This window comes from Ylistrum balloti, unplaced genomic scaffold (assembly GCF_031769215.1).
Source record: "Ylistrum balloti isolate Yb309-2 unplaced genomic scaffold, AGI_CSIRO_Ybal_v1 Utg370700, whole genome shotgun sequence".
NCBI classification, from domain to species: Eukaryota; Metazoa; Mollusca; class Bivalvia; order Pectinida; family Pectinidae; genus Ylistrum; species Ylistrum balloti.
In genome coordinates, this window is record NW_026782420.1 from 79,723 (window position 1) to 105,480 (window position 25,758).

Here is a 25,758-nt window from a genome sequence, read left to right on the forward strand (position 1 = left end):
TTACAACTTTGCACAATCGTCATCACTAGAATCAGCTCTGGTAAAGTCCGCAATCAAATTCCTGAAAAGAAAATAATGATAAACTAATTTCATTCCTTAAATGCACATTGACTGAACCGGTAACTGATTTTTAAATATGACTGTTATAGCATTTTAACAAGATATTAATTAATATCGACAATATTGATAGAAATAAGTACATGTTAATATGGAACGGATATTGTGTATATCAACGGTTGTAGTGTCATCTCAACATATGTAAACGATTGTAGTGTCATCTCTACATATTTAAACGATTTTAGTGTCATCTCTACATATTTAACCGATTATAGTTCCTCTCTACATATGGAAACGATTGTAGTGTCGACTCTACATATCTAAACGATTGTAGTGTCATATCTACATAACTAAGCGATTGTAGTGTCATTCCTATATATTTAAGCGATTGTAGTGTCATCATCTCTACATATTCAAACGATTGTAGTGTCATATCTACATTTTTAAACGATTGTAGTGTAATCTCCTCACATGTTAACGATTGTAGTGTCATCTCAACATATGTAAACGATTGTAGTGTCATCTCTATATATTTAAACGATTTTAGTGTCATCTCTACATATTTAAGCGATTGTAGTGTCATCTTTACATATCTAAACGATTGTAGTGTCATCTCTACACATATTAAAGATTGTAGTGTCATCTCTATATATTTAAACGATTGTAGTGTCATATCTTTATATTTAAACGATTGTAGTGTCATATCTTTATATTTAAACGATTGTAGTGTCATCTCTACACATGTTAACGTTTATATTGTCATCTCAACATATGTAAACGATTGTAGTGTCATCTATATCAATTTAAACGATTATAGTGTCGTCTCAACATATGTAAACGATTTTAATGTCATTTCTATATATCTAAACGATTTTAGTGTCATCTCTACATATTTAAGCGATTGTAGTGTCATCTTTACATATTAAAAAGATTGTAGTGTCATCTATATATATATATATATATATATATATATAAACGATTGTAGTGTCATCTCTACACATATAACGTTTGATTGTCAACATATGTAAACGATTGTAGTGTCATCTATATATATTCTACACATAATTAACGTTTGTCATCTCTACATTTTTATTGTCATCTCAACATATGTAAACGATTGTAGTGTCATCTATATATATTTAAACGATTATAGTGTCATCTCTACATAATTAAACGATTGTAGTGTCATCTCTACATTTTTAAACGATTGTAGTGTCATCTCTACATATTTAAACGATTGTAGTGTCATCTCTACACATGTTAACGATTGTAGTGTCATCTCAACATATGTAAACGATTGTAGTTTCATCTATATATATTTAAACGATTGTAGTGTCATCTCTACATATTTAACGATTGTAGTGTCATCTCTACATAATTAAACGATTGTAGTGTCATCTCTACATTTTTAAACGATTGTAGTGTCATCTCAACATATGTAAACGATTGTAGTTTCATCTATATATATTTAAACGATTGTAGTGTCATCTCTACATATTTAACGATTGTAGTGTCATCTCTACATAATTAAACGATTGTAGTGTCATCTCTACATTTTTAAACGATTGTAGTGTCATCTCTACATATTTAAACGATTGTAGTGTCATCTCTACACATGTTAACGATTGTAGTGTCATCTCAACATATGTAAACGATTGTAGTTTCATCTATATATATTTAAACGATTGTAGTGTCATCTCTACATATTTAACGATTGTAGTGTCATCTCTACATAATTAAACGATTGTAGTGTCATCTCTACATTTTTAAACGATTGTAGTGTCATCTCAACATATGTAAACGATTGTAGTTTCATCTATATATATTTAAACGATTGTAGTGTCATCTCTACATATTTAACGATTGTAGTGTCATCTCTACATAATTAAACGATTGTAGTGTCATCTCTACATTTTTAAACGATTGTAGTGTCATCTCTACATATTTAAACGATTGTAGTGTCATCTCTACACATGTTAACGTTTGTATTGTCATCTCAACATATGTAAACGATTGTAGTGTCATCTATATATATTTAAACGATTATAGTGTCATCTCAACATATGTAAACGATTGTAGTTTCATCTCTATATATATAAACGAGTGAAGTGTCATCTCAACATATGTAAACGATTGTAGTGTCATCTATATATATTTAAACGATTGTAGTGTCATCTCTACATATGTAAACGATTGTAGTGTCATCTATATATATATAAACGAGTGAAGTGTCATCTCAACATATGTAAACGATTGTAGTGTCATCTATATATATTTAAACGATTGTAGTGTCATCTCTACATATTTAAGCGATTGTAGTGTCATCTTTACATATTTAAACGATTTTAGTGTCATTTCTACATATTTAAGCGATTGTTGTGTCATCTTTACATTTCTAAACGATTGTAGTGTCATCTCTACACATATTAACGATTGTAGTGTCATCATCTATATATTTAAACGATTGTAGTGTCATCTCAACATATGTAAACGATTGTAGTGTCATATCTTTATATTTAAACGATTGTAGTGTCATCTCTACACATATTAACGATTGTAGTGTCATCTCTACACATGATAACGTTTGTATTGTCATCTCAACATATGTAAACGATTGTAGTGTCATCTATATATATTTAAACGATTATAGTGTCATCTCAACATATGTAAACGATTGTAGTGTCATCTTTATATGTATAAACGATTGTAGTGTCATCTCAACATATGTAAACGATTGTAGTGTCATCTCTACATATTTAACGATTGTAGTGTCATCTCTACATAATTAAACGATTGTAGTGTCATCTCTACATTTTTAAACGATTGTAGTGTCATCTCAACATATGTAAACGATTGTAGTTTCATCTATATATATTTAAACGATTGTAGTGTCATCTCTACATATTTAACGATTGTAGTGTCATCTCTACATAATTAAACGATTGTAGTGTCATCTCTACATTTTTAAACGATTGTAGTGTCATCTCTACATATTTAAACGATTGTAGTGTCATCTCTACACATGTTAACGATTGTAGTGTCATCTCAACATATGTAAACGATTGTAGTGTCATCTCTACACATGTTAACGTTTGTATTGTCATCTCAACATATGTAAACGATTGTAGTGTCATCTATATATATTTAAACGATTATAGTGTCATCTCAACATATGTAAACGATTGTAGTGTCATCTCTATATATATAAACGAATGAAGTGTCATCTCAACATATGTAAACGATTGTAGTGTCATCTATATATATTTAAACGATTGTAGTGTCATCTCTACATATGTAAACGATTGTAGTGTCATCTATATATATATATAAACGAGTGAAGTGTCATCTCAACATATGTAAACGATTGTAGTGTCATCTATATATATTTAAACGATTGTAGTGTCATCTCTACATATTTAAGCGATTGTAGTGTCATCTTTACATATTTAAACGATTTTAGTGTCATTTCTACATATTTAAGCGATTGTTGTGTCATCTTTACATTTCTAAACGATTGTAGTGTCATCTCTACACATATTAACGATTGTAGTGTCATCATCTATATATTTAAACGATTGTAGTGTCATCTCAACATATGTAAACGATTGTAGTGTCATATCTTTATATTTAAACGATTGTAGTGTCATCTCTACACATATTAACGATTGTAGTGTCATCTCTACACATGATAACGTTTGTATTGTCATCTCAACATATGTAAACGATTGTAGTGTCATCTATATATATTTAAACGATTATAGTGTCATCTCAACATATGTAAACGATTGTAGTGTCATCTATATATATTTAAACGATTATAGTGTCATCTCAACATATGTAAACGATTTTAGTGTCATCTCTACATATTTAAGCGATTGTAGTGTCATATTTATATGTATAAACGATTGTAGTGTCATCTCAACATATGTAAACGATTGTAGTGTCATCTATATATATTTAAACGATTATAGTGTCATCTATATATATTTAAACGATTGTAGTGTCTTCTCTACATAATTAAACGATTGTAGTTCATCTCTATATATCTAAACAAAAATGAAGATTTGGCGTGATGAACTTATCCATTGTAATGTCGCTTAAAATGTCTAACTCAGGCTTACTATTTCTATAAAGAGAATTGAATGGCATACCATGTGCAACTTGAACAAAAGTAATACAGTTTTGGACGTGGCATTTTATTGAAGTTGGTTGAGAGGCAGAAAGCGTAGGCTCCTGTGTATTTGATATACATCCACTCTCCGACCTCCATTAGTGGCAGGGAAACATCTGTTGTTAGGTAATCCAACGAGTCGCATGTTGGTCCCCATACAATGCTGCTGTACTTTTCTGCATTGGCCTGTATGACATCAACAAAGAATTGAACTTTTTGTTTTGGCATCCCTTTCACTAGTGTTAAATATATTATTCCAAATACACCATTTGAAGCTTTGGCTCACCTATAAAACCATTAGGAAAGAATAGAAAACTATTGTATCAGTTTTACATCTTTCAGACACAATCATACAGATACGATTATACGGATACTATTATATCGATACGATTTGACAGATACAAGTATCCAGATACGATTATACAGATACCAATATATAGATACAATTGTACCTATAACATTATACAAATACCATTATACACAGATGCCATTATACTTATACGATTATCCAGATACCATTTTATAAATATTATTATAGATACCATAATACAGGTGGCATTATACAGATACGATTATACAGATGCCATTAAACAAATATCGTTATATAGATATCATTATACAGATGTCATTATACAGATGCCATTATACAGATACGATTATACAGATGTCATTATATAGATAACATACAGATGGCATTATACAGATACGATAATACAGATGCCATTATATAGATACCATTATACAGATATCATTACACAGATACGATTACACAGATGTCATTATATAGATACCATTTTACAGATGTCATTATACAGATGTCATTATACAGATGCCATTATACAGATACTATTTTACAGATATGATTATACAGATGTCATTATATAGATACCATTATACAAATACTGTTTTACAAATACCATTATACAAATGACATTATACAGATACGATTATACAGATGTCATTATGTAGATACCATTTTACAGATGGCATTATACAGATACGATTATACAGATGTCATTATACAGATACGATTATACAGATGTCGTTATATAGATACCATTTTACAGATGGCATTATACAGATACGATAATACAGATGTTATTATACAGATACGATTATACAGATGTCATTATACAGATACGATTATACAGATGCCATTATATAGATACCATTACACAGATACGATAATACAGATGTCATTATATAGATACCATTTTACAGATGGCATTATACAGATACGATAATACAGATGCCATTATATAGATACCATTACACAGATACGATTATATATATGTCATTATATAGATACCATTTTACAGATGGCATTATACAGATACGATAATACAGATGTCATTATACAGATACCATTATACAGATGTCATTACACAGATACGATTATACAGATGTCATTATATAGATACCATTATACAGATGGCAATATACAGATACGATAATACAGATGCCATTATATAGATACCATTATACAGATGTCATTATACACATACGATTATACAGATGCCATTAAACAAATATCGTTATATAGATATCATTATATAGATATCATTATACAGATACTATTTCACAGATTCGATACTGATGACAATTTGAATTGTGAAGGTACATCGAAAATGACGATCTTGATATGGTGTGTTTATTAAGGATTGTCATCTCAACACTGGGATGTGATATGTCATTCCCCACCATTAGATAACAATTTCTCGTTGTGGGCACCATGTTGAAGACATTGAAGAATCCAAATTTTCTTAAGCTCGACCACCATGGGGCTCTCAATTACATTTGGTCAATTTCTATATTTTTGTGAGATAGAAAATTACAACAGTAAACAAGAACTCTTCCTGTCAATGAAAATTTTCCTTATTGTTATCTCAACAACAGGGTGTGATATGACAGTCCCAACATTATATGACAAGAACTCTTCATGTCAATGAAAATTTTCCTTATTGTTATCTCAACAACAGGGTGTGATATGACAGTCCCACCATTATATGACAAGAACTCTTTCTGTCAAAGAAAAGTTTCCTTATTTTTACTGATATTGTCATAACATATATTTTGTTGTTAAGGTTTTTGTTGAATCCAGTTATGAAAATGTCGCTACAGTTATCAATTAATCGAGGCAAGGTATATAATTACTAACATTGTGATTGACCGTTGATGCTATAAAGGTCTCTGTGACTTCTCTTGCCCAAGAAAAAGACCCATATAGTCCATCGTTGATATAGTACATCACGTTTTCTATGCTGTGTTCGTCTGAAATAATATTCGGTTAAAATCAGGAAAATATATAACAAGTGAAATAATTCAGATACAATAATATTCTAAATACTGTGAACTTACATAATTGGATTGTGAAAGAAACTACATTGATGCTTTGATAGGCATGGAAGCTGCATTAGTAAATTCAATGAAGAATACGCCACTTCTTTGCAATACAAAAAAGAACTTTGGACACCAATTTTCACATTCGTACCTCTAATAAGACTTAACAGTTGATAGAATTTGCAAAACGCCACCCCTCCCGATGGCTACTTGACTGATTTACGAGACAAGGCACCTGAGTGCCTTAGTGGTCTGAGTTTGAATAAAAGTTGGCAATAACCTGGCTGACTGATTTGTGTCTTGCGATAATCGACCCCTAGAATGCTAGAACAACTTGATATGGATCAGCCAGAAAGTCTGTTTATTTCCAACTTTTTTAAGTATTACTAATTAGTACATTCTCATTTTGTGAACATGATATGGGTTCTGACGTGAATACGTATCGATGTTTTGTTAAGGAAATTACAAACAACTTTTCTAATACTAATACCAAGCGACCACTAATTTCTGAATGAAGACGTTCTCCCAAAATATTGCCTATAACGTCAGTCTATAATTGTACAATGCTCACAGAAATGTATCATATTATGCGGAAAGATGGCAGTCCCAAATTTGTTTTCTGTCGGTTGTTGTGTTAGGCTTGGCATACGTGCATTAATCATTTTGAAAAAAGTGCAATTCGCGATGAATGATGATGAAGAGACATGACAAAAAGGCTTATCAAGAAATTTACAAGTTCATGAATGGACGTTTGTCATTTTGATAACCGAACTCAATGATCCAAAATCGATCGGAAATATCTGACCTCAGCAATTTCACAAATAAAAAAGAACGTGTATAAGTGTCACATCGCCCACGTCTCTTATTTGTGGTTTCAACAGTTTCAAAATTTAAAAAGCTTATAAACAATGTGTATGAATTAGGTAATACAAACCCGTGGAATATCCTTTGAAATGATGATTTCAAGACACCTAGTTATATTCCTTGTTAAAACATTCAATCTGTCCATCAACGTTTATTATGTATTTAAAGGATTAAAACGTTATGTTTCTATAAACATACAAAGTTGATACAAGTGACGCGAAGATTCTGCTGGAAAATAGAGTATCAAAGATTTAGCCATTTGGAAAATAGTCTTAGCTAACTAGAGTCAAATTAATTAAGCTTGTCAAAAGGCAGATGAGACTGTAAAATTGGAAAATAAACACACTAATAAGTCTTTGGTAACTGAGCTACAGACAATTCTGTTGATGTAAGCATCTACTCCTGAATCATAACGTTTCATCCACAAGGAGTAGAAGCATACTGTCTATATGTAATATAAACCGATGAAACGGAAAGCGCAAAAATGCGTGATAAAAAAAAATATAAAACAAATATCTTGAAGAAAAGTTTCGTTAAGATTTGTGAAATTGTTTAAAGAAGTGGCTGTAACTATCCTTTACCTGTGGTCAGTGCACCATTCCATACTCGTTACGTAATACATGTAGTTAGTTATATAGTTATACACCAAACATAATACTTAGCTACAACTGGAATCTAACTGCATTAACGTCCTTGAAAAGGAAATATATGGTTACGTATGACATCCAATACTTCTACTTGTATTTCAAAATATACAATAGAATCATTTGAATTATCAAGCATTAACATTTAACTATTAGATTTTTTAGATAAATGCAACTACTGTTTGTTGTATTTTCCTTTACTATTTGTCTTGGAATAAGATGTAATGGATATAAAGAGCACAAGAAGCTTGGTTATGAACGGCCAGATCGAACCGAGTTTCTTTATAATTAAATAAAAAAATATGATATACTTAATAACATTGATTATAATCACGGAATAAAAGACAAATATTTCCATCATGTCGCTTTATGGACAAGCAATTGTGTGACATGTGTATAAGTGTATCCGTGTTCGGAAATATATTAAAATTGTTTACAAGGAGAAATAAACCCCAGCAGGTCACTTCTGACACCATAATGTCACTTGCATTCGCAGCTGATTAACGTTTTACCTGGCGTCAGTTGCTACGATGAAGGCCTGAAATAGCTACAGTGTACCTTGTGGTATAATAAGTCGCTCGTTTCGTTTGACACATACACGATTTGCCTTTTTACAAGAGGTTACCGCTCTAAGCTATTTTGTTGTTTAAAGAATTTTGATTTTCACTAACAGTTTTGTCTACTTACTAAAATCATCCAATAATATCATACGTTGTTTCCTTCAAAGTCATTACAATTAAATCCGTATATACATAACATTTGTCTTTATTGATCCATCTATTTTTCTTTATTTATTAATTTTTTTCAAGCTTTATAAATTTCCATGGGTACCGCTAAATGCGAAATGTATCACATTATGTCCTTTAACAGTCATAAGATATTTGATTTATCAAGTAAAGTCGGACTTGATGTTAATGTAAGATAAAACCAAGTGGAAAGGTTAGCAGTAGGTGATAATAGTAAACAGGACCGCAATTACTTTGTTATATTGACGTATGAAACAAACAAAATTTAGAATTATTCAAAAAAAAAAAAAAAAGATATTGTACAGTTGGTAACATTTGCGAGGAACATAATTCTAATAAATTTGCGGTCACCAAAAATTGAACACCCATAGCCAACATAAATGTAAAACAAACTATCAAGAGATATATGTTCCTCGCAAATGTTACATGTATAGCAATGCAGAGACATGAATGAAATTTAACCCTCGATAAATCAATAACTATACGAGACAGAAATAGATTTACAAAATCCACAATCGTCACCGGCAATTAAGTGTGAGTGCCCCAATTGTATTGTCTGAAGCTAAGAGACCAAAATCTCAAAATTCTACTGCACAGATTATTTACTTCTGCAAAAAGTCGTCGATAAGCGATACAAACACTCTTAACTGTATTTCGTACATACCATTGTCATACACAAGCTTTCTTCCAATGATTTTTGCTGCTGCACTGACAGCCGATTCTACAAGGTAGCGTCCTGGTTCAGCGATGATTTTCACTCCGTCTGTGGTCGGGAAATACTTGTCCAGAGAGTGATTGATAATGTCCGCATTCTTAATGTAAAGAAATTATATATATATATATATACAGTTACAAATTGGACTCTTAATGCAACAATAGACAAAAGTTAAAAGCATTTTTTCAAATTTATACCATCGAAATTCTTCTTCATTCGCTTTGTTTTTAAAAAATGGTTGGAATAAACTCATCAAATTACGCAAACTATGCTTGAGAACTTATTTTTATATCATTTGCTTCAGATAATGGTTACGAAAACATTTGCACAGAAAAGGTTCAGGAGATTGTATATGAAGTAATGTTACCAGCTTCCAATATACTGCAAAACACGCAATAGTGATAGAAATCCAGAACGCAGTTTTCGAATACACAATATCCATTGGTTACGGACAAATGATACCAGCAAAACGTGCAAAACTAGATACACACGAAAAAAAATCATGAGAGCTAAATATACGTATTACATGATGCTAGGGACTGAATGTCTGGAGATCGACAGTGACTGTCTGAAAATTGCGTAACATTTTCATTTGATACATGAATATATTTATGCCATTCGTCATTACACATGACCTTGTCACCAAAATATAATAAAGATAGCAAATGGACATAGTTACACTTTTACGTAAAAGCCAAAAGATGCGAGATTTAGTTCAAAGGTCAGAAAACCTTCAATCGATAGCCACCTCACTAAATCAATGTAAAATAACAATACCAACTATTGTCTTTAATTTTCTTTTCAGATGAAAAAAGTTACTTTCAAACCATACCTCTTCTATAGTCGGCCGGTCAACATCTCTACCTCTGTAGCCTCCTCCGATGTCAAGAATCTCCATAGAAAAGCCTAACTGAATTCCTATATCAAATATCTCCCGTGCTTCTTTGATAGACGTCGAAAACGCATCGGCACTGAGACAGTTGCTTCCAACATGGAAACTTCAAACAATATACACATTATTCTCTGACTATCTTTAGACCTGAGAAATCTGTAACTATCAAGGTTTTGTCATTTTCTTTTGTTTTCATCAATAAAGCTTACATATTAACAATTCAACGTCAAGTATAGCATACAAACAGTTATTAGATATGGATTTGACGTGTATACAGCAAAAACTCATGGAAATCTGCCTCCTAATAGGAAAACCGGCAAATGTCGATACATTCATGATGTCATCACTGCAGTGGTGATGTAAGATTTACATTCTTCTGTACATTGGATTTCAATGTATTTTTTTGTTATTGTGATGCTACTATTGATGATATATTATGTCATTTACCTCACACCAATGACGTCCAAACCTTTATTCTTTGCCAATAAAAACAACCTCCTTGCCTCTTCCAAGACACACCCAAATTTCTTCGATAAATCATACATGGCTTCATACATCTGTTTTGGTTTAAATCGCAAAATCAACCTACAACGTATCGAATCGATTTATTACAAATAGATCATACAAATGACAAATAAGATTTTTTTTTCAAAATATACAAGATTTACCTTACTGAATGTCAGTTTGCCATGCAACAGAAGTATGTTTTCTGTATTTTATAAGTTCAAACTGGCCGTAAGATAACCGTAGCGATAAAGTCATTATTGTACGTTATCAAACATGGTATACTACTTTCATCTTTCTTTGAACTGTTTTCATGACTTCATGTAAATATATCAATAGTTACTTATTTTTAAAAAATCTTTTTGTCATTTAAAACTTTAGACTATTTCTGGTGTAAAAAAACTGAAAACGTACAATAGCATGTTCATTACTAACGTACAGTATTGTTAATGTACTCGTTGTGTCAATTGTAGCTGAAGGTATTTCTGTTTATGGCTTCCTATGTAAATTTGAATTTAAACATTTCGCTGCCCATTCCATAAAACCTTACTGGTAGCGGCACTACCAATGTATAGAATGTCCCACCTTGCTGATCCATACATCATCTTGATTTTGATCAATTCCTCCTCACTATCAAAGGTCATCAGGTCAACATTGTGCTCTTTGGCGTAGGAAAGATGCGAGTTTTGTTTGAATGGATTGGCGAAGATGATACGAGACGGATCAACTCCTAAATCTAACACCTGCTGTATCTCATCCTTTTTAGTAAAACAAAAAGCGGCACTAACAAACGGAAATAATTGTAATGAATGTGTAGTATGGGGAAGAGAAAATGATATTTGTTTTGCACAGGGACAGGGGTATTTCTCTGTCTTAAGATCTTTCCATCCATAAAGAGTATTTGATTCTATGATATTTGGGGATGATCGAAAAGAAGAATTTTAAATTGGCCCCGCCCCTCTTGAGGGGGACCATATCATTTCCAATTTTGGGGTTCACTTTTGGCCATGGAAAGTTTCTGCAAAGTTTCATTAAAATCGGTTAAGGGGTTTTTCAGAAGAAATTAAATTCTTTTTTAAAAAGTTTATGAACGCATGACAGTCGACGAACGCCAGACAAGAGGATATCGAAGTAGGCCAACATGTGACTTTGTCACAATTGACCTAAAAATGGAGGATACGATGATGAATGTAACGAGGATATTTAAAATGTGTTTGGTGATAATTAGTCGTGCAATTATTACATAAGAAATGTAGATCATTCACACACATCAAAATGTCAATAAATTGAAGAACTACATACCTTGCTCGCACAGTCAAAGCTACTTCCAAGCCTTACAAGAACATCAACGATCTTGTCATCATCGTTGCACTTCAGTGCTTTGAATTTCAAAAGTAAAACATGTTTATGATAATTTAGAGTTGATGAAAAGTTATGATATCGCATGATTAAAATGGAGCAACGACGACAATTTAATTGCACTCGGTCATAGGCATTTAAAAACATCCCTTGCAAATGTCAATTCTGAGAAAAGAGTTGTAATGACATCAAAGGCAGGACTTTTTTTCTCTCTAATTTTTTATTTCCATTAGCAATTCATACAGTACAATGTATTACAGATATTTGTATTTCCCATTCACAACACTTGTCTTTATCATAATACCTATTACACATAATATTTCAGTACCTGGTTCAGAAATATGATTTATATATATATATATATTTTCATATATCATTACTTCAGGGCACATGTGTAAAAACACATTTAATTTGCTCTGAAACAGAATCAGCACCTAGGCTATAACATAGTTGACAAACATTTATAACTGTATTTTTAATGCATGTAACAACTGATAGAATCTGAAATCTTCTCTATTTGTCCTTATTATCATATCTATTCTGTCTCTCAACTCATTTCTTATCTTACCAATTAGAGATAGTGGATTTTGTATTTCATTTTCAAATTTCTTTGAATTTCTGGCCTTCCAGATTAACCACTTAGAATGAAAAATTACAATGTTACAGAGTTTGTTGATGTTCTCTGGATATTCTGATATACCAAAAATCCTTTCTTTATCAGTAAAAACAATATACTGATAATCTACTGAAACATTAAAGAGACACTCATTCAATAACCTTTCAATTTGTAGCCATACCTCTTCACTCAATCTGCACTCACTAAAAAGATGTTGTTGTGTTTCTTGTTCTTCCTTACAAAAATTACAAAGACCATTTGATTTCTTCATTTCTTTCAATTTGTGTTCAGTGGTTATAATTCTGTGTATACTTCTCCACTGAAAATCTTTTACTTTTTTTTCTAGTCTACTGCTGTTTAATGAATGCCGAACTGCTTTCCACTCTAGATTGTAGTCTGTATCCCATTTCTGAATAGATTTTATCTGATTTGCTGTTTGAAACAATACATTTTTAATAGCTTTATTAAATATTTTATTTAGTGCCAGCAAATTTTTACCATAAATGAAATATAAATCTTCTGTGATTTTGAATTTAGCTCTATTGTTTCCATTGTTATTTTGTAGCATATTTTTCCATTCCAAAGAGAAGGCTTTTCTTATAATTGTATACTCTGATATCCAATTATTCTTTAATCTTAATTTTCTAAGTAATTCTCCTGATGTAATAAAGTCATGCTGTTCCGTATCCCAAATATCTTGAACCTTGGTAATCCCACTACTTGCCCACCCTTTATAAAATATAGGACTGTTTTTAAATAGTAGATTGTGGTTTCCAAATAAGTTCTGGTTGAGTACATCATCTGAAGTGGAAATGGAAGTGGTTCTCAGCAACTTTTGCCAATAGAACAGCCCTTCTAAATATATTTCTGAGATTTTGCTAATTTCTAAATTCTTAATGTTACTACATCTGCATAAAAAATAATTTGCATGATATACTGCATCATATTTTTGCAACATATTTTTCCCAATTGTGTTCCAAGATTGGATATCACAGTGAATAAGACGGTATATTAATTTAATTCTGTTTATTGCAATAATGACATCTAGGTCTACCATGTTCAAGCCTCCATCTTTCTTTTCTAGATAAACAGCTTCTTTTGAAACTTTGTTTATTTTACTTCCCCACAGAAATTCATAGATTAATATATTTATTCTACGCTTATATTCATTTGGTATTGTGTTTTGTGCTAATTCATATGTCAACTGTGAACACAACAGTGACTTAATTATAAGGGTTTTTCCTTCTAGTGTCAAATGTCTTGGTCTCCATGTTTTAATTATGCTTTCTATTTTTTTTATTTTATTTTCCCATACCCGTTTTTTATCTATATTGTACCCCATATAAATTCCTAGAACTTTAATGTTGTCTGTCACCCATGATATCTCCATGTAGTTTGGAGGTCGTTGCTTCCAACTACCAATATACATACCTTTTGTTTTCTTCTTATTGATACGTGCGCCTGAAGCTTTCTCGTAGCATTCAAGTACTTTAAAAAGATATTTAATGCAATTTTCTTTACTTAAAAATAGTTGAGAGTCGTCCGCGAACATGCTAATTTTAGTTTGTAACTTTACATCATTGACTATTGGTAGATCGATTCCAGTTATATTATTTTCTTTCCTTATTGAACATGCCATTGCCTCTGCCTGAATAATATATAATATTGGTGCTAAAGGGCACCCTTGTTTTACTGAACGAGATATTTTGAAGAATTTAGACAAGTGTCCATTTGTTAGAATACAACTTTTTGAAAATTTATAGGTCATATTTATATATTCTCTCATTGATTTTCCAAAATTGAACTTCTCTAGACATTTTTCTAACCAACCCCATTCCACTCTATCAAACGCTTTTTGTTGATCTAAGAAGATAATAATACCTCCCTTCTGCTCCATATCTGTGTAATCGACAATATCAGTTAATAATCGTATTGATTCTTCTATATTCCTGCCTTTAATGAACCCTCTCTGATCGCTATGTATAATAATTTGTAGTAATGGTTTTATTCTTTCTGCTATTAACTTGGCTATAATCTTATAATCAGTGTTAAGAAGGGTGATCGGTCGCCAGTTTGATATATCTTCCCTCTCCCCTTGCTTATACATTAATCTAATTATTCCTCTGTACTGGGAAGAAGACAAAACTTTAGAATTAAAAATTTCCACTATTACTTCAGTCAGTTGCTTTTTGATCATATGCCAAAAGAGTTGATAGAATTCAGAAATTATCCCATCACTCCCCGGTGCCTTACTTTTTTTCAGAGTTTTAATGACTTTTAAAATTTCTTCTTCAGTAGGAATTTTATCACAATCTAGTTTTTCTGCTTCTGTTAATCTTGCATCTACATTCATTAAAAGCTTCTCTGCTTCCTGTTCATTCCATCCCTCTGAAGTAAACAGTTTCTGATAAAATTTAACTTGTTCCTCCAGAATTTTTTCTATATCTGAACTGTAGAGACCGTTTTCACATTTCACTGTAGTCCATTGTTTATTTTGAGCCCTAGATTTTTCTAAATTAAAAAAGTAATTAGTAGATCTTTCACCTTCCTCATACCATTGCACTCTTGATCGAACTCTAGCTGCTTCTGCGAGACTATTGTAATATGATTGAATTTCTGCTGAGATATTAAACAATTCTGTTTCATCAAACTCCTTATCTGTGTCTTTTCTTCTGTGTATATCTACTAATTTTGATTCTAACTTTTTGATATGATTTTTGGGTTTATTTATGATATGACTGCTCATTATACTTAATTCCTGTACTTTGATTTTAGTTAATTCCCACCATTGAATTTTACTCTCATACTCATTTATATTATCTTTCCATTTTTCCCAAAAGTTCTTAAACAAATCTTTGAATATTTCAGATTTAATTACTTCTGAATTCATTTTCCAATATCCTTTTCCTATTTCTACTTCACTCAAGTTAAAAATTATTACCGGTGAGCCATAATGGTCATTCTCAGTAAAGGGACATAACTCTATATTAGAATATGTTACTAAATAATCTATTGATTTACTAGTTAAAAAATAATCAATTCTGGATTGTTTCCTGCCTCTTTTGAAAGTGTATGATTTAATTCCTGGGTGCCTACGTCTCCAAATATCTTCAACATCTATAGATTTGATCAGCTCTTTCAATTCATCCTGACCTGTCTCAGTCATTGAGGTGCAATTTTTCCTGTCTGATTTTATATTTTGTACGCAATTAAAATCCCCACCTACTATATGTTTGGTATTACTGAAAGGTACATCACTAAGTTTTTCACTCATATTTTTGAAAAAGTCTATTTTATCCTGTTCTTCATTGGGTGCGTACACATTTGTCAACCAGAAAACTTCAGTTTCAATTTTAATCTTTAGACAAATAAATCTTCCATTCACATCTGTAAGGCTTTCCATAGTCTTAATATTTAACCCTTTCCTTATGAAAATAGCAACTCCCCGTGATGATGAATTACCATTTGCCCAATAGGTTTTTCCATTCCACTCTTTGTCCCACTTAAATTGTACATTATTATCCTCACAGTGTGTTTCTTGTAAAAAAGCAATATCCATTTTTTGGGTTTCTCCGTTTTGCATTGTTATTCAACCCATTCAACTCGTTTTCACAGAGTTTTCACAAAACTATTTACACTGGTAATCACATGATTTATTTTGTCACTCTGAACACTTTTCCCTCGCTTAGGCAGGATGCTACACAGTGTAATCCTTGACCTTGGAAAATGAAATCTTATTTTCTCCACTGCTGTAGTAAAGTTAATGGTGATATTGTCAATGCTATTGCTTGAATTCTTGGTAACATCATTGGTTCCAAGATGGACCACCACATCCTCCACCACTGTACTGTTAATAGACGGGTCCTGTTCACAAAGTTGTAGAAGTTCTTCTACTTTGCCAACTGTAGCCCCTGATTTGGATACAATTTTCATGTTTGGATCTGATATATCCAACCGATTACAGTTGGAGGCACCAAGTATCACAGTTGTAATTCCTAGTATACTTCGAGTTTGTGATGACTCCTGTTGCAGAGTATCTATAGGTGTGAGGTCTAAGTTCCTGATATCGTTACTTGTTTCATGATAGTCACTGTTGTCAATAGATCTCACCTTTGTGCTATTTTCCTCAGACTGCAGTTCATTGTGGCCAGGTGCTAGCTGACCTTTGTTTCTCAGGTCTGGCTCTGGGCAATCCCGTACTAGGTGAGAAGTGCTCTTACACCTGTGACACTGCCTTGGTATTGCTGGTTTATTGGGGCACCGAAAAAAGGGGTGATCTGTCCCCGAACAAAAACGACACTCTGTCCTGTTATTATCCGCATATATCCTCACTGTATAATTCCCAAATTTTGTTTCATTTGGGATCACTGTTTTAGCATTAAGTAGTTGAATGTACCTAACTCCAGTTTCAATATCAGAGTCTTTGAGTGTTCCCCTCTGTAGACTCCCGGGTACTACCTCTCCAAACTGTAACATTAGTGTGTTAATAAATTGGTCACTTAATTCATATGGTGCGTCTTTGATTGTCACATTTGTTACATTCTTTTCCACATCTAAAACACGGAAGAGTCGATTTCTCACATTAATTCCCTTGATGATCATGTATCTTTTCTTATCTTTGCTGGACAAAGTTACAATGCATTCAGAGTTTGCTGTTGTCAGCTGTATACACTTCACACATCCCCTACCTAGGGCCTCTTCAATGCCTGCTAGTACTTCTTCATGGGTGACTCTATATAAATTCCTAGTGTAGAAATGTACACTGAATTCTCTGGAAACCTCTTGATTACTCATCCCCTCCTTCTCTCCTTAGGATAAGTGGCACTAATATTAAAGGTTTGCCAAAAATCAACGAGAAATTTTAGTGAAAAAAACACTAAAATTTGTATGAATTGTCTCTGCTGATTTTTTCCCTGTCTAGTGCCAACCAAGGGCAATAACTCTCTCTCAAAGGCAGGACTTATGTGATACATTGAAACATTTTTACTACAAAGATGCATTGTTTCGGTAACAATCACAAATATATGTGAGATGAAAAAAGAATTTCATAACGCCATAATAGGACTGTCATAAAACATATTTAGATATAGCTTAGTATAGCTGTTGACAGAACAAGATGTCGATCGAATAATTACTATATTTTTGTTAGAAGAATCAAGAAACACACGTGATATAGAACAATTTACCATAGAACAGTTCCACCCTTGGTAGCAGCTTGTGCCATTTTCTGTACCTTTCCACTACCTCGTCAATATCAACGATAGCCAGTGGGTCATCTATCCCCTGTGTATGAATAAATACTAGAGCTGGGAATGACATATCGATATCATAAACATCAAAACATCAGGACATAGGATAAAACCAAAAAACTGCGTATAACAATATAATTGACCAGTAGATAGGGCGCTGTCCTTTATGAAATTCAAAACTAATTGCTCTGCTCAAATGTGACTGCTCGAAATATTTTTACTTCCCCATGAAACGCAACATTGATAATCTTACCCGTTCTGCCTGGTAATCAATCTGTTGTTTGATGTAGTCTTCTCGGGAAAGTCTCACATCGACGATCTGCATTTCACTGTCTTCCATTTCTGTCTTTGATAAATTTACACTTGATATTGTTATTATGTTAACTTTTTTTCAAAACAAAACTTTCAACAAAGTTTCATAGAATTATAATTCTTAGTGTAAACAAGTATGTTTATTTCTCACTAACGTGGATGTAGAACGTGACTCGGTTCACCGCGCTTGTATATACAAAAGGCTGTAAACGTTTACAATCAAACTAGTCATCAAAGAGCTGAAGGTATCTGTTCCATAAAATAAGCATGTAACTGTGAAATTAGTGTAATAAACAAACTATTGTAGATGACTACTTTGCATAGATAAGCATGTCGTCAGAATATTTCAATGTATATCACATGAGAAGAGAGTTTTTATCAAAGTTTGTTAGTAAATCAAAGTGATTTTGTGCACTCCAACTCGGTCGAGTGAAAGTGATTAAAATCTATTTCGCCATCTCGTCCGAGCGATGTCGCGAGGAGATTGCTCCCGCCGCGATGAAGAGCGATGGGGATAAGCTTATGATAGTCCTTTGTTTACAAAGGTGATATTCGTCTCCGATGTCGGAGTTACATATTGTGCAGAATCTTTCTTGACGAGGGATAACTGTCCATCTTCCTGTTTCTACCGGTAAACGCATACTTGAAGAACGAAATTTACACGTAATTTTCCTATCAATGGTATTAAGCTTGGTTTAGTATTTCTCTTGTTCAAACTTTGTCTTAAAAATGGAATATGTGTGTCCCGTAGAGGAGTTTAAAATGTCATCAAACCATTTTTTGTATAAATTGATCCTTAAGTCTATTTTTCACCAAATTCCGTTTTCTTGTAATGTGTACATTACCTTAAAAATATTACGCGATAACTTATTAGATGTAATCAACTTATGCCAAAATAATACTATTCTACATTTTATTTTAATATCTAATGGGTATCTACCCAGCTCTCTATAAACAATGAAATTAGCTGTGCATTTTCTTACATTTAGAATACTTTTACAAAAGTGCATTTGGATTTTCTCTATAATATTGGTATTTTCAACACCCCATATTTCTGTTGAATACAGGAGAACTGGCATGATAACTGAATCGAATATTTTCAAATCAACTGGTAATGAAATATTTCTTATTTTCTTTATAAACAGCAAAAAATGATTTCTGTGTTTGTTCAACAACTTTTTCCTTGCTTTAAGAAACTACCATTAAAATTAAAGAAAATACCATGGTAGGTATACCCTTCATGTATTTCTAATTCTACGTTACATAAAGTAAAATGGGTGTTCTTGCGCGTTTCCTTTCCGAGAAGATAACAATTTTAGTTTTTTGGGGGTTAATAGTTAACTTCTAAGTATTACAATATTGTTCACATTCATTTAAAGCTAACTGTAAACCATCTGGTGATTCTGATAACAGGACGGTATCGTCTGTATATAAGATAATGAAGAGTGTGAGATATAATCCAATATTGTCAATATAGAGTTTGTCAACTGTTTCCAGACAAGGTACATTTCTCTTAGCAAGATAAGATTCTAGATAATTTAAATAAATTGAAAACAAAATTGGTGATAATTTTCCCCCTGTTTTACCCCGATTTCACAGTCGAACAAATTCGACTGTTCACATCCATTTTTAACACATGATTTGGTATTATCATATAATTTAAAAGTTACATTAATTTTTTTCCAGTAATGTTGCTTTTTTGAAGCTTTTTCCACAGACCGATTCTCCACACGGAATCGAATGCCTTCTTATAATCGATAATAAAGCTGTTTCCGTATGAAAAATATATTGAAATTAGTGAATATAAAACAAAAATATTATCGGCAGTAGAATGATCTTTTCTGAACCCAGCTTGAGCACAACTTATAAGGTCAAATTCATCAGAAATTTTATTTAGGCGATTATTGATAACGGAAGTGAAAACTTTGCCGAGGCAAGACAATAAGGTGATAGCTCTATAATTATCCGGATCTTTTGGATCACCTTTGTTTTTATATACTGGTTTTATTATACCACGCATCCGGTATAGATGCAGCATTCAAGATAAGATTAAACACTTTTTGAAAGATTTGGAAAAATACATCCATGGTACTTTTAAGATATTCATTTATAATTTGGTCTATACCAGGGGATTTGTTGTTTTTTTAAACTAATTAAAGATAACTTGATTTCTTCGGTTGTAATTTCATTATTCAGGTAATCATCAAAAATACTAACATCAAGATTTTCTAGTTCTAAATCCTTATCATCACAAACAGACTTGTTCAGACCCTTAAAGTAATCATATAATTCAGTATTACATATATCCGCATTACCTTTCTTTACAGACCCGTCGCATTTATTCGAAATATTCCAGAATTCTTTTGAATCCATTCTAGCAGTTTTTCTCATCTCATCTGACAATTTCTCCTCATAATTTCTGTAACTTTTATTCAAAGTTTTTCTAAACACTTTACTAGCTCTGTTGAGGTTAGTTTTATTTACAAAATTATTTACTTTATGAAAGCCTTGGCTTTATTAAATTCCACTCTTTTAAAGCAGCATTCCCTGTTAAACCAGGGTGTACTATCACACCTAGAATTCGGTTTCCTGTAAGATTTATTGATACCCAAAACCGACTTAGCGGAGCCTTTAAACAATTCGCAAACTGAATTTAGAATGTTATTAATATCATTTTTGTTACATCATCTTGTTGTTTACTTAATAATTCATTTAATCTATCATTAATTCTTTGTAGGTTACCAGAATATATTTTACAAAATGTTGTTCCTCACTGGATTTCCATTTGGTATATACAGCTCCATTCTCCTGACATTTGTTATAATAATTACATGTATCATTAAAAAGACAAAGGCTAAAAGCAATTCTGCAATGGACATAAGATATTAATGGATCAAAGTCCATGATTTCAAAATCTGTCGTATAGTGAAACATATCCGACGACAATAATAAATAATCGATAACACTAACATCACTATATGTAGTTTTTCCTATTTTTGCACCCTTTCCAATCCGACCATTGGCAATATACATATTGTTTTGCCTGCAGAAATCAAGTAATTTATTACCATAATTATTAATTTTCGCTTTACATTGGCTAGCCCTCTGTAAAGAAATATTGTATATTTTCAACTTTTCAAAATCATAAAGGTACTAGTATAATTCTTCATTTTCATCTAGGTTAAATCTACAAAATCATCTTTAACTTGTGTTTTGGCATTAAAATCTCCAACTATAGCGACTTCGTTACCATTTTGAGATAATTTTATCATCTCCCTTTCAATTTCATTAAAAGGTTCAGAGGATGCATACTTGGTGTTTTCGAGAGAGATATATACACATCCCAATAGGAAATCTTCATCAGACTTCATAAATCGCTTTGAAAATTTAACCCACAATACATATTCTGAATCAGTTTTAGGGAATGTTAACATCGACTTGAGAGTTTTTGTAAAGATAATTACTATACCACCAGATTTTTGTCTCCGTTAGTTCTACATTTAGTAAAATAGTCATACCCGGGAGGTAACTGAATATGATCCAGCGTGTCAATCTTAATCTCAGCAAAAACGAGTACATCGTGTTCTAGGATCAAGTTTTCAAATTCAGGTAAGAGTATCTTAGACTTAATACCATAAACATTGAGAAAAGTAAACTTGAAAGTGACTTATGGTTTATATGACGGTTCATTCTCACTTAGCCAACATTCTGAAATTTACCTGTACTACCTGGCTAACATGTCAAATTTTACACTTGAGTGATTTTCAGCTATAATCTGTTCCTACTTTCCTCGACAGAAAATATGAAAAATGACTAGTTGAATATGATTTATAAAATAAAGATTTAAATCAATTCATGTAGGAAATCATATTTAAGTCTTAAATGTTTGCGGCAATTACTTAATATATATGTACTAAAATCTACATGCATTATGTAATATATTCCAAAATCTTAATCCCACGAGTTTAAATTGTGATATCAATAAGAAATGTATTTGCAAGTGTTTTAATCAATTTTTTTTCAAAATGACAGTTTTAGAACTGAAAACGCAAAATATCTTTTCCATGCTACCAGTAATTCTAAAATATATAATATCCTATTAGATGTTGTTGTGTCTTCTGTTAATCACTTACATAATTGATAGAATTGTTAAATACAATTAGATATTGTTAGCATTAATTGCTTAAATGTTGTTTTATTATTTGATAGCCCGTTCGTGAAATAATGGTAATTGTGTACCTAAATGTTTACCTAATATACTAGTGTGGTAGTAACTCATGTTACCCTTTCTTCCTGGCTTGGGTGGGTTGAAATTCAAATAAAACATACCAAAGGTCTTGCGCTAATTTTCATTTTTTTTTTTCAAATCGCTCATATTCAATGATGGCTAATGCACAGGTTAACATCAACTTCATAGAAAATGGAAGGGGTGGATACTATCTTCTTCATTCAGGCTACAAGTTTTCCGTCAGGACCAGACGTAATGATAGAGTTGATTGGAGATGTGTACAGAGACCGTGCCCGGCCACTAGCTTCGTGGAACCACTATTACAACGATGTCCCACGGACAAAAAATCGTGTTGGGGGATGGCACAGCAAGGTCAACAAGCTCTGCCAGCATGCACACCCAAACATCTTTGCGGCTGTTCAGCTTCTGAAGAAAATTCAGACTACCGATGAAGCAAAGATGATCAAACTTTCGACAGGAAGTAAACCAAGACCAAAGAAGAGGAAATACCGCCACAAAGACTCTCGCCTTAGACAACTAAAGGACTAATACAGAAATGGACATATTGATGTGCTCGGTTATGCTGATGCTGCTTCCCATCGACTGCATTTACAGTAAAAATAGTGAAATAAACTGCATGTGTTGCATCAAAAAAGAAATATCAGCTATGAAAAATTCTGCTGTGAAAAAAAAAAATCTTGTACCGAATTGAATTAATTCCTTTCCTTTTGTATGGGAACACCTTTTATAAGCTTTTACCATTGAATTACTAATAGGTGATTTTAATTCATGATATAGAGGATGCACAGAACATTATAATACTCCTTTTCAAAAGGACGTTTAAAATCAAGCTACTTTATGTGTCTAAATATGTATATAAACATAAATAATTGAAATAGTTGAAAAATAGTAACTATATGTGTACTTTATGACATCCCTATGTTTTGTATGATTCTATAATTCTATAAGCGAGTTACGCGAATCAGTCGATAAACTTGGGTTACTTTCCTTTATCTACCGTAAATGGGGACAAATGTTCGTCCGGTGAGAGGCAGGAGGCGGAGAAAAGCCCGGTATATAACTTATTAGTGATGGACTGTAAAATGATACCTTACCATATGTTATAGATACAAAAGATGATAACAGTTATCCGTAGAAATACAATAAGTGAAAACTAGGTTCGAAGTCATTCCTCGGTAGATACCTCGACAGTGTATATAGATATATAATGTTATATACTGTAATCCTGTCACATTGCAGCGTTTTATACCTGAATATTATGGCAGTACAATGAAATAGATATTGTATGTTTGTCGATGAAGCTGAATTAATGTGTTTTAACCCTTACATCGTTATATCAATCAAAAAGGATGATTAAACAAGGTTGTACAGTTTTAATGTCGGTAAAAGGAGCGTCAGATTAGAATGGAAATGCACCTACCTTCAATAACTGTTTGTATATTAATATATCTGTACCGGTTGGTTGGTAAAGTTTCTCGTCTTTGCTCCTTTTTTCATTTGGTATCCTGTATAAAGTAATTTACTTCATTACCGACTCTAGCGTATTTAATTCGAAGTTGGTCTTTTGTATATTGTTATACTGGCAAGAAATGACTCTGACGCTGTGTTTACAAGCTAAAATCTAAGAGATAGAAGAAAATCACCGACAGTATAGACGTAAAGATATTTTATTGTAGTGTGATATAATGTGTGTAATCACCTCAGTGTAATCTCAGGCGTCACGGCCTTACCAGGGGTATTTACTGAGTGTAGTCACGTGCGAGCTCTCGCTCTACGACACCCGAGGAGAACAGACGTTACAGGTGCTCTTGCCCAATTTCATTCGAGCCACGTAACTATGTGATGTTTGTCGGCCAAGAGTAGGTGCTATTGTCAATACTTTACTTAATATCCTGTACATTCAGTAATCCATTATTAAACTAATATTAACGCTATATATATATTTGAATACAAGGTCTCACACACGTGTCCGTGTTTAAGAGAGAGGGAATACCTATCACAGTCAATATACGTACCTGGTATTCGCAGCCGAACTTTATATCAAATATTGACAACCTTGGCGGAGACAACGTCTATCAAATAAAATGTCTAATCTTATCTTACATGCACACAATCAGCGTTAATCAGATTTAATCCCGTAGAATTGAACTCGATATTCATGCAGATAACGATGATATATGCAGGTAAAAATATTGCATAGGGTTTCTGACACATCAAAAAACCGTCTTGGGAATATGAATATTGATGCAATGTATTTGATAACTCCCAAAACTCCCACTGTACTAGATAGACTGACGACACTCCTTTCGAGGTAATAATCTCCTCCCACAAACGACAAGGACTAGTGTAAAGAAGAACAGTTCTCGTGATGGCTTGAATATCGATGCTTGTCACTCTCAGTTTCACAAAGCAGTCCTTGCGAATTGGTAAGGCCACTGCTCAGAATGTATCTACTTTCGTTCTGACATGTTTAACTATTGGGGTTTTTTTTTATTAAAATGCCTTTCATTTAAAGATAATTCAGATCAACGGTGTGTAACGTGAAAACTTGTTATTCTACGTCTACCGTGTCATTATCGGTGTGACCATTATCAGGTGACGTTGGTGTATTCACATGACAAGGACAATCTGGAAAACACATTTCAAATTTTTATATGAAGTATATCATTTTCAGTACTTAGTTCATGACTGGGTGATTGTTATAGGGATAAAGGTATTGATATGGCACTTTTATCACATCAATTAATATTCAACCTGAGCGTCTTGACAAATTGTGTTTAAATTGTAATTTAGCCAAAAAGGAGTTACCTGAAAGTATGCGAAAAGGCTAATACAATTTATACGAACGCGGCGATCAACCACGAGCATAAAACATATTGGTGTATTGACAGGCCGGGTCGTGGCTTGGGCCATATAAAGTATTATTACGGGCAAAGGTAACTCATACAGACTGTGGTAAGTAATATTTCTCGCTATGTTAGTTATTTGGTTTGTATACAGTTAATTATAAGCGTTATGCATCCTGGGAATACTGGTTTTG

The 25,758-nt window shown here is 32.5% G+C and overlaps 1 protein-coding gene across 1 annotated transcript; it reads right to left on the bottom strand.

Moving 5' to 3' along the window:
- On the bottom strand, positions 1-18,497 carry LOC132557595 (ornithine decarboxylase-like). Its single transcript, XM_060222104.1, has 10 exons — positions 18,411-18,497; positions 18,095-18,191; positions 12,236-12,312; positions 11,519-11,691; positions 10,877-11,014; positions 10,370-10,535; positions 9,487-9,634; positions 6,387-6,499; positions 4,209-4,414; positions 1-61 (listed from the first exon to the last, which is right to left on the bottom strand). Exons 1-10 carry the CDS (start codon positions 18,495-18,497, stop codon positions 1-3), a joined length of 1,266 nt encoding a protein of 421 aa, XP_060078087.1.
- Positions 18,498-25,758: the final 7,261 nt, after the last annotated feature.